General features: G+C 48.0%; 1 protein-coding gene across 2 annotated transcripts in view; it reads right to left on the bottom strand.

Moving 5' to 3' along the window:
- SETD2 (SET domain containing 2, histone lysine methyltransferase) overlaps nucleotides 1–15,853 on the bottom strand; it is a 53,846-nt gene that overhangs the window by 15,025 nt on the left and 22,968 nt on the right. Inside the window, exons 6-13 of one of the 2 annotated variants that reach the window (XR_006181736.1) lie at nucleotides 13,734–13,857; nucleotides 12,622–12,699; nucleotides 12,222–12,319; nucleotides 9,961–10,087; nucleotides 8,588–8,722; nucleotides 7,975–8,103; nucleotides 5,567–6,202; nucleotides 2,789–2,956 (exon numbers count right to left, since the gene is read on the bottom strand). Coding sequence is in view for 1 of the 2 variants with exons in the window: in XM_042888082.1 (XP_042744016.1) it covers nucleotides 5,567–6,202; nucleotides 7,975–8,103; nucleotides 8,588–8,722; nucleotides 9,961–10,087; nucleotides 12,222–12,319; nucleotides 12,622–12,699; nucleotides 13,734–13,857 (1,327 nt within the window). In the remaining variant the exon portion in view is untranslated. The remainder of the gene's footprint in view (nucleotides 1–2,788; nucleotides 2,957–5,566; nucleotides 6,203–7,974; nucleotides 8,104–8,587; nucleotides 8,723–9,960; nucleotides 10,088–12,221; nucleotides 12,320–12,621; nucleotides 12,700–13,733; nucleotides 13,858–15,853) is intronic. The other variant, XM_042888082.1, reaches the window with a different exon arrangement.

Genomic DNA, 15,853 nt, shown 5'->3' with positions numbered 1-15,853 from the left:
GCCCGTTGTGGTCTGGCCACAGGGCACAATCACCTGAAAGGTGCTGCTGTAGGTTGTAAAATGTGATAGAAGCAGAGATGATTCCTTTAAATAGGGTCTCATGCCTATTTTGGTTTTGAAAGGAGGGCACAGCCCTGTGTCTGTTCAGCCCCAGTCATTGGTGATGGGCTGATGGTTGGAATTGATGATTTTGGAGGTCTTTCCCAACCTCAATGACCCCTTGAGTGGGCATGGCAGTGATGGGTTGATGGCTGGACCAGATGATCTTGGTGGTCTTTTCCAACCTTAATGATTCTATGACTCTATTTTCTCTCTTGCTTGTGCTAGGAGCTTCCACAGCCCCCAAAGCATTCGAAGTGCTGCATTTTTCCCTCTTATTTTCTTCCCTCCTGCACCACCAGTCCCTGAAAGCTCATCTTCAGAGAGCAGCATGCAACGAAACAGAAGCTGCTGGCTCCCAAGCAGCAGCACCACACTGAACTGGAACCAGTGAGCCAACCCAGACTGCTCAAGCATAAAGCAGCATGCAAGAAGAGAAGAGACATTGGCTAAAACAGTCTTCCCAGCTCCAAAAGAGAATTCTCCTATTAAACAGCAGAACATGCAACATGAAACTACTGGAAAGAAAAACGATCCGAGCTAATTATGAACTGCTGCATGGCAGCCAGTTGTTTATTTCTGGACGGCGGATGCAGAGTGCCAGGATCAGGATGGGGAAGAGCAGATGCAGCAAAGCCTTGGGAAGAGCAGCAGGCAGAGGGATGTGTCAGCACCGTGCTATGAAGAGCAGATGGTGGCCAAACAGACGCCCTGAAGAGCCTGGTTTATTGTGGGAAGCGGAAGCTGCTCGCTGCTGCATTAATCAATGGGAGCACTGCTAGCACAGCCCAGGGGGCTCTGCACCTTTGAGAACCATTTTTAATGAATTACACACAAAACGAGATGCAGAAAGTGAAGTGATGTGGGTGTTACAAGCATAAGGAAGGAAAAAATCCCTGTTGGGTGCACACACATCATCCTTGTGCCAAGAGAGAATTCTCTAGTCTCAAAGGACACAATGGCACATGGAAGGGAAGAATGGGCTTAACTCAGCTTCTCCATTAGCTCTCAATTATTTCTGCTCGATGGAGCTGAGCTGGAGAAATCCAACTGCTACAGGGCAGGGAGGCTCATCCCAAGAGCATGCCCAGAGTGCTGTGGGTGCCCATTCCATCCCTGGAAGTGTGCAGTGCCAGGTTGGATGAAGCCCTGAGCAGCCCTGTGGGGGCAGCCAGCCCACAGCAGGGACCTGGAACTGGGTTATCATTAAGATCCCTTCTAACCCAAATCATTCTGATTCTATGACCTCCAGCCCTGCACACAAGCAGGAAGCTATAGGATGGTGCCAAGGTAATAAGGACCGACCCCAAAGCCTTCCTTATGTAAAGATCAAAAAAACCTCAGTTCAAGCAACAACCTGGCTGCTCACCAATGCCTATTGTTTCCACGAACTGCTGGAAGTTATAACAAACATTCTCATTAAGGCACGTGATGCACGTGCCAGGACGGTAGCCAGTCACTCCAGGATGGCTGTGTGCTGTGCGACTGGGAGAAGAGGCCACCCAAGCTCTGCTATTCCCATCAGGCTAATAATTATGCTCACAGAAAGGGTGTTTTGACTGTAAAAGAGAAAGTCCACCTTGCCAAAGCCAAACAGTGGGGCTATCACCTTAGCCCTCAACTGCTAAATACTCCTGAAGCCAAAAGCATTCCACTAAAACCCATAAAATTCAAGTCATTTGGATCTCTCAGCAAGTTTTTCTTAAAAAACAAATCTTCTCCAACTACTAAAGAGAAGGTTTGCAGAGCCTCAAAGCTATGACTGTTTGGAACAGGCTGCCCTGAGAAGCCATGATGCCCCACCTTCCCAGCGCCCAAGGTCATGGATGGGGCTGTGAGCACCTGGGCTGGGTTGGGTGGGCTGTAAGGTCCCTTCCAACCCAAACCACCCTATGATTCTATGACTCCTATCCAGCTCTGGTTCTCTTAAAGGACAGATTTTAGATGTGCAGACAGCAGACCGTCACTGGATGTCTAAGGAGAGGGACATGGAGCTGTTGGATCTGCAGATTAGCTTTGGGTAAGTGGTGATGGAACCCAATAAGCAGACAGCCCTCAAACTATCAGCACACTTAACACCAAATGTGCCTCCTGCCCCTACTGAGATTTAAACCTTCAAAAGGAGAAAAGCTTCACGACAGGTTCTTAACAGCCTAGATCTCAGCCACCAGAGGTGTGCACATCCCCTTTGTGGTGCCAACCTTACTGAGAAGGTGAGGGTGATGCTGGAAGATGTTTTGAGATGCCAAGAGGGGAGAGCACCAGAGCCCTCCACCATCGCAGCACGTGTTGCTCTGCTGTGAGTCTGACTGCTGTCCTTGAGGCCTTACCTGCACAGGACCACAGCACAATCCTTGGGGTGCAGCAGGGTCTGATTTCAGCCTGGGTAAAGCACTCACCACACGTTTGGAGAGCAGGGCACGCAGCCCAGGCTGAAAACTTCCCCCGTGGGACGTGGTGGGTGTGTGATGTGGTGGATGTACAGCAGTGGCATTGCTCCTTGTGGGGCAAGGAGCAGCCCTGAGAGCCAAGGCAGCTGGCCTGTGTGTAGAGGTATAGAAAAAGATAGCTCACTTAATCCTTTCGTGCCAGGGGTGGGGATTTTCTCGGAGCGACGTCCATTGCCGGCAATGGACGCACCAAAATAACGCCGGCATCACTGAGTTAACCACCTCTGTCCTCTTTTCACCTATTAAATTGCTCATGCACCATCCAGCTTCCCAACCATCTTCCCGTTTCTTCACAGCACGCACGCTACGTTCTCTCCCTTCTTCAGCACGGAGTTGAAAATGGAGTTGAGAAAAGGTGACACATGGTCAGCTGGTGATGTTAACAAGCTCCTCGCTGCCCTGAGAAGCTGGATGGAAATGGGTGAAATTACAAAGGGGGTCATCAGCACCACTGGAGAGGACAAAGCTTAAGTCCCGAGGTTTCAGACCCCCCTCCCAACCACCCCAGCCAGCTTCCTTTGGTCATTTAGGGCTGCACCACCGTTAGCATTGGGCAGCGTCCCTACAGGTGGAAGGCGGACAGAAGCAGTTAACTCAGAGTGCCACGATGGGGATATGGTTTGCAGGAGAAAAATGACTTTTTTTGGTATAATGCTGCTTGACTGGCTACACCACAAACACCCTCACCCCGAGCACACGCTGCAGTGGGTTGGTGGCATCCTCACGATAATCAATCCCTTGCAACAGACACAGAGGGGATGCGAGTCCACATCCCAAACTGACGGCTGAGGGCTCCCACTGTGCCCAACCTTGAGCTCCTCCTGGCTCCAGAGATAACTCAGGCTGGGATGCAGCACATGGTGTTAGCATGGCAGAGCAATATTCAAGGGAAGTTCCTCATTTTATGCAACTTCCCACTTTTTTTCTGAGCACTTTTGAGCATTGTTTGTCTGCTGCTTGAAGTTTAAACGCTGCAGCATGTAAAAACCTCTGGCTGCAATTAAAGGATTGTATGGGTGGTCCAGAGCAGGTGCATCTCCAGCACAGCAACTAGCTTAGCTCTCAGTTTCAACAACCCCAAGTACTAGTGGTGAACAAGAAAGGGCTCTGTTTCAATGTAACCCCAAATTTAACCTGACAGTGTCACTTAAATAACCCATGAGGCACACACAAGGAGTCTGCAGGTTAAAACCTAGGGATCAATATGCCACAGATCGACTTCGTGTAGAGGAGAGGGGAAGGAACATGAAGCACAGCATAACTTCTCTGCAGATACACACTTTAGTTCACATTCTATATGGTAAAGGCTTACTTCTTCCCCCAGTTAGAGGAATGATTATGAATCACAGAATCAGAATGGCCTGGGTTGAAAAGGAGCACAGTGCTCATCCAGTTCCAACCCCCTGCTATGCGCACAGTCACCAACCAGCAGCCCAGGCTGCCCAGAGCCACATCCAGCCTGGCCTTGAATGCCTGCAGGGATGGGGCATCCACAGCCTCCTTGGGCAACCTGTGCCAGTGCTCAAACAATTCTTCAAAACTTGAACAGCATGAGATTGTTCCGAAAAATTCAGAGATTAAGGTAAGATTGATCTTAAGTAAAACTCAAGGTATGTTTTACAGATGTTAATGAATGCACCTATGACAGCTAAACAACACGAGTGAAGGTTCAAGGACCCAAAGCTCACTGCAGTCTCCTCCACCTGCACATTATGGCACTGCATTATGGGCACCAACCATTTTTATCAACCTAAATCATTTTGCATTATCCATTTCAATAGGCAAAGAACTCTTGACCCAACTGATGCACTGTAAAACGTAAACGTGCTTAAAGATTACTGATTAAAACTGGGCAGATGCTTGATTAGGAGAAGTGCAGAAGAGCTCCACCAAGACATCCTCGTTTGGTCTGGCAGGGACTCAGCTGCAGGGCAGCAGCACTGGGAAACTGCAAGGGTCCCTTTTTTCTCATCTGACTTTGGTGACGTTGGTGAGGACAGCACTCAGAGCCTCGTGGCAGGGAACTGCCTCGGCTTTGCAGGGTCCTCAGCAAATGCTGCTTTAATACTTACAAATTAAAGCTCCCACCCTCTTTGTTTTCCCATGAAATACAATCCTATAGAAACAGTTGATGGATGAAAGCTCTCAAAGACCTAATGAAAGCCCCAGAAAATGCCTCAAGCACTGAGTGGCAAGTTACAGATCTGTGTCCTCAACCTCATGCAAGATAGCTGTTGGCTAAAGATGGAGTGGCCAAGAAGGCCACCTACAGTGCTCAGGGACAGTTGCTCAGTCCTGGAGAAGGCAACCAGTAGCCCTCAAACCCTTCTCTTGAGTTATCTGCTCTAAGAAGAGCTCAGTGGAAGCAAAACGGCGAGCAGCTACCTTCAAAGGCTCAGATTAACATCCAAAAATCTAAGTATTCACCTGATCTAAACACCAACTACAAACATCTAGAGGAGAACCCAGCTTTAAGCTGCCACCAAGAGAATGGAAATTGCCAACCAATGGTTTCTGGGGGCTTTCTATATTGCAGATGTAAAACAGATGTTTGCAGAACAGGAAACACTGACCATCTTCTGATAACTCGAGAGCTGATGGATGGTCAGTTTGTATCAACAGTGATGGATACTGGGCCATGCCAACCAAAAATGCTTGTGGCACTGCTGCTAGCCTTTTTCTGACTAGCTGAGAACTCAGAGCTGCCCTCTCCCTAAACAGTCTAAAAATTCTAACTAGGTGGTCAAGATGCCTTTGTGGTGGCCATACTAAGCTGCTCCTTTCAGTGCACAGCACAGAAAAGCCTACTGTGAATCACAGACAGGGTAGCTTGCAATGAAAGGGTATACACAGAAAGCACCTGGAAAAGCTCATCACGTACAAATGGCAATCCCAGTTGTCAAAGTTTACCAACAGAATGCACCTCAGCCCTGCGTGCGCTCAACCACAACAGCGCTGCGTGTTGTTCAGCAAGGGCAGAGGTGCTGCAGATGCAGGTGCAGCAGGGTGCTTCTTACCTTCAGGTCTTTCCAGCTGTCGAGCAGCCTGGTGGCCAAGTCGCTCACATCCACAATTTTGTCTGTTTGCTCTTGGCTCCTCTCGCTCTCGACGTCAGAAACGCCTTCCTCTTCGTCCTGAGATGGCGTTTCCATCGTGATGGGCTCCTCCAGCTTGGTGCCATTGCTCTCCTTGACCTCTGCTTCAGGCTCAGCCTCCAGCTCCTGAGGCTTGCTGCTCTCCACCGGTGGATCCGCGGCCATTTTCACCTCCTGCTGCGGCTGCTGCTCCTCTGACACCTCCGTCGGGGGAACCTCCAGCTGGTCCAGGTCCTCTTTGCCTTCCTTCCCCTCCAGCTCACTAGTTGTATCCGAGATGGCACTGTCCATGCTGTTCTCACTGATAATTTTGAGCCTCCGGAACACCAGTTTCTTGGGGGTATCCGTGTCTCCCTCAGCACTCTGCTTGGCAGACAGCTCTGGCGTGTTGAGCGGCGTGTGAGCGCGCGACGTGTTCTCACTCGAGTATCCATCGCCCTCGCTGAGCTGTGGGATGGCACTCTTGGTCTGAGCCCAGCGTTGGATGATGGGAAGCACCTTGCTCTCCTCCAGCATGTTTTTGGTGGGTATGGGCAGCAGCTCCAGCGTCTTCATAATCTAATTGCAAAGGCAGAGTCACAGCTGTTAAGAGCTGCAGAATTCATAGCTCCCTCACACCTGGAACAATTCCCCTTTCTCAAGAAATAATTGATGTGAACAGGATCATAAAACAGAATCATTACAGTTGGAAAACACCTCTAAGGTCACCAAGTGCAACCCCAACCCAGCTCACCATGCCCACTGACCACGTCCATCAGTGCCACAGCAGCCTGTGCCACTGCATCACCACTCTTTGAGAGAAGTTCTCCCTGATACCCAACCTGGTCACGAGCTGGGGACAGCAGCGTCCCTTTTTTCTCCACTTTTTTGTTGGAGAGCAAGCAAACCAGGAGCAGAAAGCAGTGAGCACAGAGTTGCAATACGCCACGTTCAAAGAGCTCAGGACTTACAGATGGCCACAGCCATTCCCAGGACAACCAGCACAGCTCAGCAGTCGCTGGTCAAATGTGCTGTCACGTGGCTGGATGGGCACTAAAGAAAATCTCAGAGACTTCAGAACATATATATTATAGTGACTTCAGCAGCCTCTCTCTCAAAAGCAGAGGTCAGATCCCTGACAAACAGGGATTTGAAGATTTGACTCTGAAGCAAGACACAGCCACGCTTTTTCCAGTGCTTGAAGTTGCCCAGCTTTTCGACTTGCTCCTCCTTAAAAATCAGTCCTCCAGGAGCAAAGGACAGAAGATACTCTTAGGGCACTGTGTTGGTTTCTGGCCCTGGGAAGCTGGTGACCAAAGACAAACTCTCTTCAAACAATGTAAAAACTAAAGGAGAAAAAAAAAATGCAAGTGTGACCTGACCTTTATCACAGCCTCATTTGTTAAGAATTGCACAGATTTTAAGAGTATATTAAAGCCATAAAACTTAAACCTGTATAGTCAGCATGGTGTGATCAGATTCATGAAGAGTGGAGACCAAGCCACCAATGACACAGTGACTCAGATGCCCTCTTAACACTCGTGGGGAGCAGCTCTGTCTTTGAGAACAACGATGCTGAGTGCCTGAATCTACTCTAATGCAACAGGGCAATCAAATCCTCATCTGAACAGTGTGCTGGATACTTCTGAAGAGGAGAAGTATATGGCTGCCAAAGGTGGCTTGCCTTCAATGCCATCTCTTCAGCAGTATGGGGCTGTCAGACATCATTTCTCTTGGGATCAGGAGGATGGCACAACTCATTCAGAATGCTGAAGGAGAAAAACCATGCTGAGCTAAGGAAGAAGAGCTGCCAGGCGTTGCCACCACCTCGGGGGCACGAAGCAGGAGTTACTGATAGGATGGGCTCCCTGAGCTCTGTTTTCTGTCCTTGGCCTCAAGGCTGGGCACGCTCTCCGAAATCCACAGCAAAGTTCTATAGATGCATCTTTAAGAAAGGAACTTCCAGATGTGTTTTGCATGCGATGCTGAAGTGTACACAGAAGACAGAAGTATTAAAGTTCCACTTCAGCCCATCAAAGCAATACCTCAAACTGCCTCTGTAGTTCAGTATGGAATAAATAAAGATTGCTGCCACTGCTGTTTAAGTCTGGCTCATGTCACTAACTCAGAAATCTAAGAAGAACCACAGAAGCAAATTCCTTCCACGTATTCAGAACATCCCTTAAAGCAGGAGTTCCACGCTGTGGCTGTGAGGATACCTGCAGTTTGTTTGCACCAACACTTGGCGTGCAATACTATCAAATACATAATATTTAAACGGACGTGCTGTGAGCAATTAGCAAAATCATTATGAAAGCTTCCAACCTGACAGAATTAAGGGAACCACTGACCTCCAGTTGCAGCTTGAGGTTGTTGGCGGTGCTTCCCCTGCTGTCGCCCAGCTCTGTCATCCAGATCCACAGCAGTGACAAGCCGTGGCACTCCAGGAAGGACTTCAGGCAGGACTGTGAATGCGTGTTCTGCGTGGGCCAAAGTGACACAGAAGGGTCAGCAACTCACCAGCAAAACCTACATTTGTTATCCACACCCTGAGGTGGCCAATGCTGCCTGTCAGACTCACTGCCACATGAAACACAGAGCCAAGACTGGCACGTGTCTGATGCAGCTCAGCTGGATGTGGCTGCTGCTTTGGGGGCAATATCGCATGCAGCAGAAGTTTATGACTATTAATGAGTGGCTCATGCTGCAGAACAAAACTTCACAGGGTAACATGCTGCCCTGTAGGTGGGCTGCAGGTGACCTGCACTGATTCAGAGGAATCACAAAACCAGGCCAAGCATTACACACCATCTATCAATGAAGCAGAGCTGCTCGGCTCACACTGGCGGTGCTGGCACCACTGAGACACCCTTTTCATCTTACTTTCTCCTTCTTCTTCGAATGATGGCTACAAGGCACTGCTTACCCAGCAATTCCCTCCCACCCCAGACTGGAGCTGCTCACCTGGATGAGCTTGAGGCAGGTGAGCTTCTGCTCCAGGGTCTCGATGCGCACCATCAGCCGGGACAAGCTGAGAACTTGGTTCTTGTCTGAGAGGCCCTCCCCGTTCTCCAGCAGTGCCTCCAGCTCCCCATCCACCTACGGGGAGGACAGAAAGCCATGATCAGGCCACCCTACATGATGCTAAGAGCTCCTTCCCTTGGCCCTGAAGGGCAGCACAAGTCCCTCCCGATTCATTCTCACATACTGTAAGACAGAAGTCTGGCTTTAATTTGACTCAGTTGGGTTGCTTTTATCTGGAATATTATGGGTTTCATTCAACATTGTTTAGACCTGAAATACCATACAGAAGTGCAGTGTTCCCATCAGCTCTCTTTACACCACCCCAAATGGAAGGCACAGAGGGCAGTCTGTCCTGTAACCGTACCCGCACGCAACACCAAGGCATCCCCAGCCCTAACGAGCATTTCTCCTAATGAATAGCACATTTGAGATGTAGATATACATCCGTGCCATGTGCACAGTGCTCTGCAGGGGAATTTCCAAGCGTGTGCCCAAAATGCTTCCACTTGGACGTTTACCTTTTCACATAGGAAAACAGATGTGCACCAAATGACCATAACTGTTTAACTGCAATGATTCCTTAAACATCCTATTCACATTTATAACCACAACCAGTGTTTGCACTGCTCTCCATGCAGACATTGAAACACCGACCTTCCCTGTTTAGCTCGCTGCTCAGTGGCACTAATAAGCATGTTAAAACCACTCACAAATGACTTCTGATTTCTTGGCTTCCTGACTCTCAGGATTTCAGCACGCGAAAATGAAGCTGGCATTTTCAAAGGCAGCACCTCCCAAAGGAGCAGGTAACAAATGCTACTGGTAGGAATGGTGCTTTCTCTCCTCAGGCAGAGAAAAATTCTGTTTTGTAGGAGCTCAAAGGAGTGCACATCACTTCTTCCTGAGTGCAAAGTGCTTCTAAGAACTCGTCCTGACTGCTTCCTGCATTCATAAATCCATCAGTGCCATTCAGGGCAGAGAATAGGCTCATGTAACCACTTGAAGAGGTTTATATGCATGAGGAGCTATAAAAAGGCTTTAAAAAGACTGGATTTCAATCCCTTATTTCATTCACATCCAGCTGCAGACACAACTGGAACTAACTCAGAGAGAACACAGTGCTTGTTCACACAAGCTCCTCAGCACTGACTTGCCTCTAGGCCAAAGCAATTAGAGGTTCAGATTTCACCATCCCAGCTTGAGGATGGCAGCATTTTAGCTGTCCAATTTCAGGTAATGTCCTCAACAGTGCTGTGTTTCAGTGACAAAACCAACAAAAAAAAAAACCAGACACCCAGGTGAATCCCACTCACCGAATCCTTCTTACGCGAGCGTTCCTTCTTCATCTTCCCCCCTGCAGCCCGGATGCTGACCCTGTTCTCTCCTCCCAGGTAGCCCCGGCAGTTGGCCGAGCCACAGAAACATTTCTGAGCTTCTTTGCTGTTTGGGGACAGAAGTAACACACAGTTAAATAAGGAATCCATTGCACTCACGGCCCGTTGTCGTATCTTAATCCTGATACTGCAGTGAGGAAAGACCATTAACCACATTGCCTTGACACTTCTGGCACTTCTTTGTCTCTTTTCTTTCCATTGTTCTTCAAATTCCTGCTAAGCAGCTAGAAGGAAATATGGAAAACATTCACATCCCATCTTCGCAGATGGTTTGCACTGTCTTGCAAAGCAAGGCTGCCCAGACCCAGACTGCTACTTCCCCAGTTCTCTGCTCTTCGCACAGTTCTCAGCTCCATGCCTTCCTGCATGGCGAGGCCTTTCATTCCACCCACTAAAAATTCAAATAAACCCATCAATTCTTAACCAGCTGCTGTGATTCCCTGTTGTTTCCACAGAAAGCCAAAGCCTGGTACACTTCCAGGCCAGGTCAAGACGTAAAATCCAGAAAGGAAAAGGCTGGAGAGTTGGATCCATTAACCTCACACCACACCTTGCAATCAACCAACATTGCACAGTGGTGGATGCCCAATGCCTGGAGACATTCAAGGTCAGGCTGGACAGGGCTCTGAGCAAGCTGTGGGTGCCCCCTGTTTGTTGCAGGGGAGTTGGACCAGATGGCCTTTATGAGTCCCTTCCAACTCAATGATTCTATGATGATTTTATGATATGCCAGAACTGCTTGAGAGCATGCCTTTTGATTGGAGTAGTGGGGATGGGCTGATGGTTGGACTTGGTGATCAGAGTTGATCCTTTCTAGCCTTAATGATTCTATCATTCTGTGTGACATGCAGAACTGACTGGAGGAAGTTGGCCGTGCAGTATCAGCAGTAACTAACAGAGAAGCTGCAGTGTCTTATATGAAGCAGAAGATGAGGAAGGAGACATGTGAGACGAGATCTAGAAACTCCAGTGAGACAGAGACTACAGAGACTGACCTCAAATACAGGAGATACCAAGTCAGCCAATACAGCAAAAGACCAGACCAGGTGGAAGATGAGTGCAATGAGCAGCCACTTGGAACCTGGGCTGATTGGGCACTTGGCCACCTACCTTTAGGGTAAGACCATCAGCCCCTAGCAAGGCCTTGCCCCCACCACTCACAGCACACAGCACAGCTTGCATGGGCTGATACACTTTCTGATAAGCAAATCCAAGCAGACAAATCCCACCTGGGGATTCTAATGAGCCATCAGGCCAGGTACTGTCTCATCTTCAGAGATCTGAGCTTTCCAAGAAAGGAGCACATGTGGCACCACCAGGCATGGGTGAGTGGGCATGGTGAGGATGGGTTGGGTTCATGACCTCAGAGGTCTTTTCCAACCTCAGTGATTCTATGGTCTATGCCTGACTACCACCTGGAACAGAAAACTGCATGGCAGTATCTGAATCTTAGCACAAATCAGCCTACAACTAAAAACTCAGTTCTGATCCTTATATTGCTGCAGAAAGCAGGATCCAGAAGGAAGAAACACTCATTAAAAAAAAACAGTATTTGGTAAAGATGCCTAGGGATTATACAACAGATCTACAGCTAATCTCATAATTGCACGTTTCAAAACAGCTAGATGCCATTTTGTGCTAATCATGTCAAAGAGAGTGAAATACTTTGCAGGATGCCTGGATGAGCAGCAATAGAAAATACTGAGCTCAAGTGCACGAGAGCAAAGCCCACGCTGCATTCTGCACATGTGCAGTCAGACAGAGAGAAGGAATGTGCTATCTGCTGGGCTTTCACAGCTCTTGCAAGTATTTGCAAAGTTGTAAAACAGTAGTGGGTGGGAAAGAATGAAGAGGCTTTATTTAAGAACATGGCAAAGTCTAAAGCTCAGGCAATTAATGGTTAGATTGAGGAAAGAAACAGTCAGATCATTATCTGGGAAGTTTCCATTGGGGAGAGATGGGATAAAGTGGGAGAAAAAGAAAATAAAGTGATTTCAAATCTCTTCTGTTTGAAACAGAGAAACTTTATCCAGGAAGTATTTCATGCAGTTGAATTCCCATTGATTTCTAACTGTTCTGCTAGATGAGGCTCTGCTTTGGAGCATGATTTCTTCACTGCATCAATGCTCACAAAAATTGTAACTTGCAACACTTGAAGCAGAGGGAGAGATGGAACCTACCCGTATCTCTGGAACTGGTAATCAAAGGTCAGCTCGGAGCCCGAGGGGACCAGCTTGGTGGTGAAGAACCCAACTCTGAGCTGCCCATTCACAGTCCACTAAGGCAAGGAAAAAAAAGTGACAATGGTTATTAAAACAGCCAGCCTTGGCTTCTTTTTTTGCATGAAATTAGCAAGACAAATCCTCAAAGCAACAGTGTTACATTTAAGCTTTGCTAACTGAGCCCGCCATACTTGCCCATTTCAATGGTGGCTGTTTATATTTGACTAACAAGAAGCTACATCAAAAAAAAAACAAAGAGACAGAAAGATAAAGGAGAAATGCCTTTCACTTGGAGCTTGCTAAGTCACAGGGCAGCCAAGTGAGAGGCAGCAGCAGCAGCTTTGATCCAGCACTTTACCTTTTGTGTCTCACAGTTTGGTTCACAGCTGTGGTTCATAAAACGAGAGCAGTTTCCTTTCTGGGTAGCATCTATTATCTGGAAAGGAAATAACAAATATAATGAAACAGACTGCCCTCCCTAGGCACGAGGCAGAAATATGGAGCAGCATATCTGGAAACACAGCACGGCTGAAGGAGAACGTGATCACTGCAGAAGTCACCACCCTTTCCTCCTGCACTGTTAGCATTATTTAACTGGGAGAGAATGGATTTCATAGGGATAATAAGTGCCCCTCAAAAAGAAGAAATGATATGTGGTTCTTAGTTCTCGTCACAGATTGATACTGAGTCCTTTGGTTTGGTGGGGATTCTGAGTTTGCAGCATCAGTTTCTGACCCTCTGATACAGAGTATGGGTATCAGGGCTGGTGGAGCCCCACAGATTGTGTCTTAATGGGAAGACTGCCCCATGGATCACTGTGCTCTCCCTTTCTTAACTGGGCAAGATGCCTTGTGATCACATCACAATCCCATGGCACCTACCAGAACTGCTTACGTGGAGGGCAAAAAAAGGAAAAAGAAAAAAAAAAAAGAGCTTGGGAGTATTTTTAGTTCATTTTCTGTAAAAATCCCAAGACCCAAAAAAATCTCGACAGAAGTGATGAGCAGAATTGGGTATTGCATTTCTATTTATATCCCTTGTTCCCAGCGAGCCAAAGCTCAAGGTAGGCAGTGCCACAGCTCTGCATCACAGCTCCATCACTCCACAGACCCCAAACTGCTGATAAGCTGAAGCACATGAAGAACTTCTGGTGAGGACTCTACTGGCTCAAGGTGGACCAATGAAGTTACTTCTGTAAAGTAAGAAAACTTGGATTCCTGTTGATATGTTCCCTAGACTGGTTTATTTTGGTAACAAATAAATAAATTCAGTTCCAAGCACCTCACAGAGGTGTGGTTTCCCCCAACAGAGCCCATCACTCCATCCTTTCCAAAGCTGCTGGACAGAAAGACAAATTCTCTTCTCCCACACCACCTGCTCTGAGGACGCTGGGTGCTCACACTGAGTTGGGGCTAAGCCCACCAGCCAGCCCCTCTGGATGCCCAGCATTTTGGTGGGCTCCCTGCTCACCTCGTCGTTCTTCAGGGCCATGAAGTAGTAGTGGATGTTCTTGTTGCGGGCGTACTCCTTCACACGTGCCTTGAACTCTTTGTGGTCCAGCACCTCTCCGCAGTACTCCAACACAAAAGTGTTTCTGGAAAGCACAGGGGGAAAAAAGCATCACTCATTAGCACCAGAGAATGGAAATTAACTGCTATTGAGACAAGCTTGTTCTCTTGGTACAGCACTCTGTACCAGTTCTCATCTCAGGCCGTTCAGATTAACTCATTTTTGACACTCGAACCACCAGGAGCATCAGAGTGAAAGGCCCAGAAGCAAGAACAACACTACAAGCAATGATTGTTCTCTAAAAGAACCCAATCTGGGGGGCAACGTGCAGAGGACAACAAAGAAAGTTAAGGAAATACACTGCTGCTGGATGGTTTTCCCAAAATGAAATGGAAAACCTGCCTGCACCTTGTTGATATGGTGGGCAAAACGTGGGGTTGATAAAAAGCCCTTTTTAATCCTAGGAAAGATGAAACTTCAAGCAGAGATGGAGGAGCACAACCAGTTACCCCAACCCCAGCCTATCACAACACACTGCTAAGCTACTTGTCCTACATTTTCCCTTGCTTAATGCCACCCTGAATCCTTCAACTCTCTTCCCTTGTGCTTAAACAGCAGAAGGCAGCAGCCCCTGCCCAGCTCCCCGTTGGATGGAGAGCACTCCTGCCCACAGAACTCCAAGCCTGGAAACCTGAGGGCAGGAGGAGAGCAGAGCAGAGCTAGAAATGTCTCTGACCATCCCCAGCCAGGTGGGAGTGGTCTCCTTCTGGCTGCATCACCCCTCTTTGGCTTTGAGAGCCCCCATATCTGCCTTCTGCTGCTATGATTCTCACTGTCTTTGCCCAGAGAAATGGTGAAGTCACCATTCCTAGAGGTGCTCAAGAACCATGGAGATGTGGCACTTGGGGACATGATCAGTGGGCATGGTGGGATGGGCTGGGGTTGGGCTTGGTGATCTCAGTGGTGTTTTCCAACCTAAACGACTCCACGATTCCATTAATTAGTCTCACATATTTGATATAGCAGTAAAAAAAGACCTACATGAGATCTACAGTTTTCCAAGAGTGCCAGAACCCAATCCTGGATTCCTTACCAGACATCTGTCTTTCCCTGCAGCAAAAAAATCAGTCTCCACGGAAACTCACTAAAATAACCTGAGTTACAGAAAACCTTTGCACAATTAAACTCTTGTCTTAAAGATCACAGTCCCTCATGCCCTTGAGGCTGAACAGGCTCACCATGCCCATCCCACAGCTTTCTGAAATGCAAATCAGAGCCTGGTGAAACTCCCAGTGCACAGCACTGCTTCTGGCAGCAAGGTGAGCTGTCCTACAAAGCCTTTTGTTACTCATCTGCTGAGCTTCACATCTGATTCCTGCATGACAATTCCAGAGTGTATCCAGGCTCAGACATACACACTGCTATTCTGTTTCTGGAGGCCTGACCCAAAGCTCTTTTTACTGCTGTGATGATATGAAGGCACCATGGCAAAGGATCCCAGCACCTCCTCGGTCTGTCCTACCTCTGTCCCATGCCTGCTCCCTGCACCACACCTGCACAGGAAAATGGACCTGGCACTATGCTTCCTCCCACTTAGCTTTGGAGTGTGCCAGGTTCAGAACAGAACTGGAATTTCAAAAATACTGGCATCCATTCTGCTGCCAGCCTAGGAGGAAGCAGATGGGTTCATCCACACTGAAACTTTGGTGTTCAGGCCCTGGTATTCTTTTGTGTCAGACACAAGGTAACAGCATGCAGCCAGCCATGGTGTGCGAGTTAACATCTGGGTTCAGCTACACGTAGACAAGTCAAAACCAGAGTTGGAACTGTGAGCACCACCAGTGTAAAACAAGCACTCAGAAGAACAGCAGTTAGCTAAGGATGGACTAACAAGGGAGGAAAAGACCCCATGGGTTCTCCATGTAGTCCTTCATGGAAGGAAGCAGACTCAAGAAGAGGGTAAGCTTAGAGGTGGTGAAGAAAATGGATGCAAAGAGAACATGCTTCTCTTAAGCCAAGCAACAGGGAGAAGGGAACACACTAAATACAAGAGGAAGGTAGAGGCAAGCTTGCCAAGAACC

Source organism: Lagopus leucura, unplaced genomic scaffold (genome assembly GCF_019238085.1).
Source record: "Lagopus leucura isolate 7727_CA_CO unplaced genomic scaffold, USGS_WTPT01 Super-Scaffold_100157, whole genome shotgun sequence".
NCBI classification, from domain to species: Eukaryota; Metazoa; Chordata; class Aves; order Galliformes; family Phasianidae; genus Lagopus; species Lagopus leucura.
The sequence above is the reverse complement of the archived record's forward strand: the minus strand, read 5'-3'. Positions and strand labels throughout refer to the sequence as shown.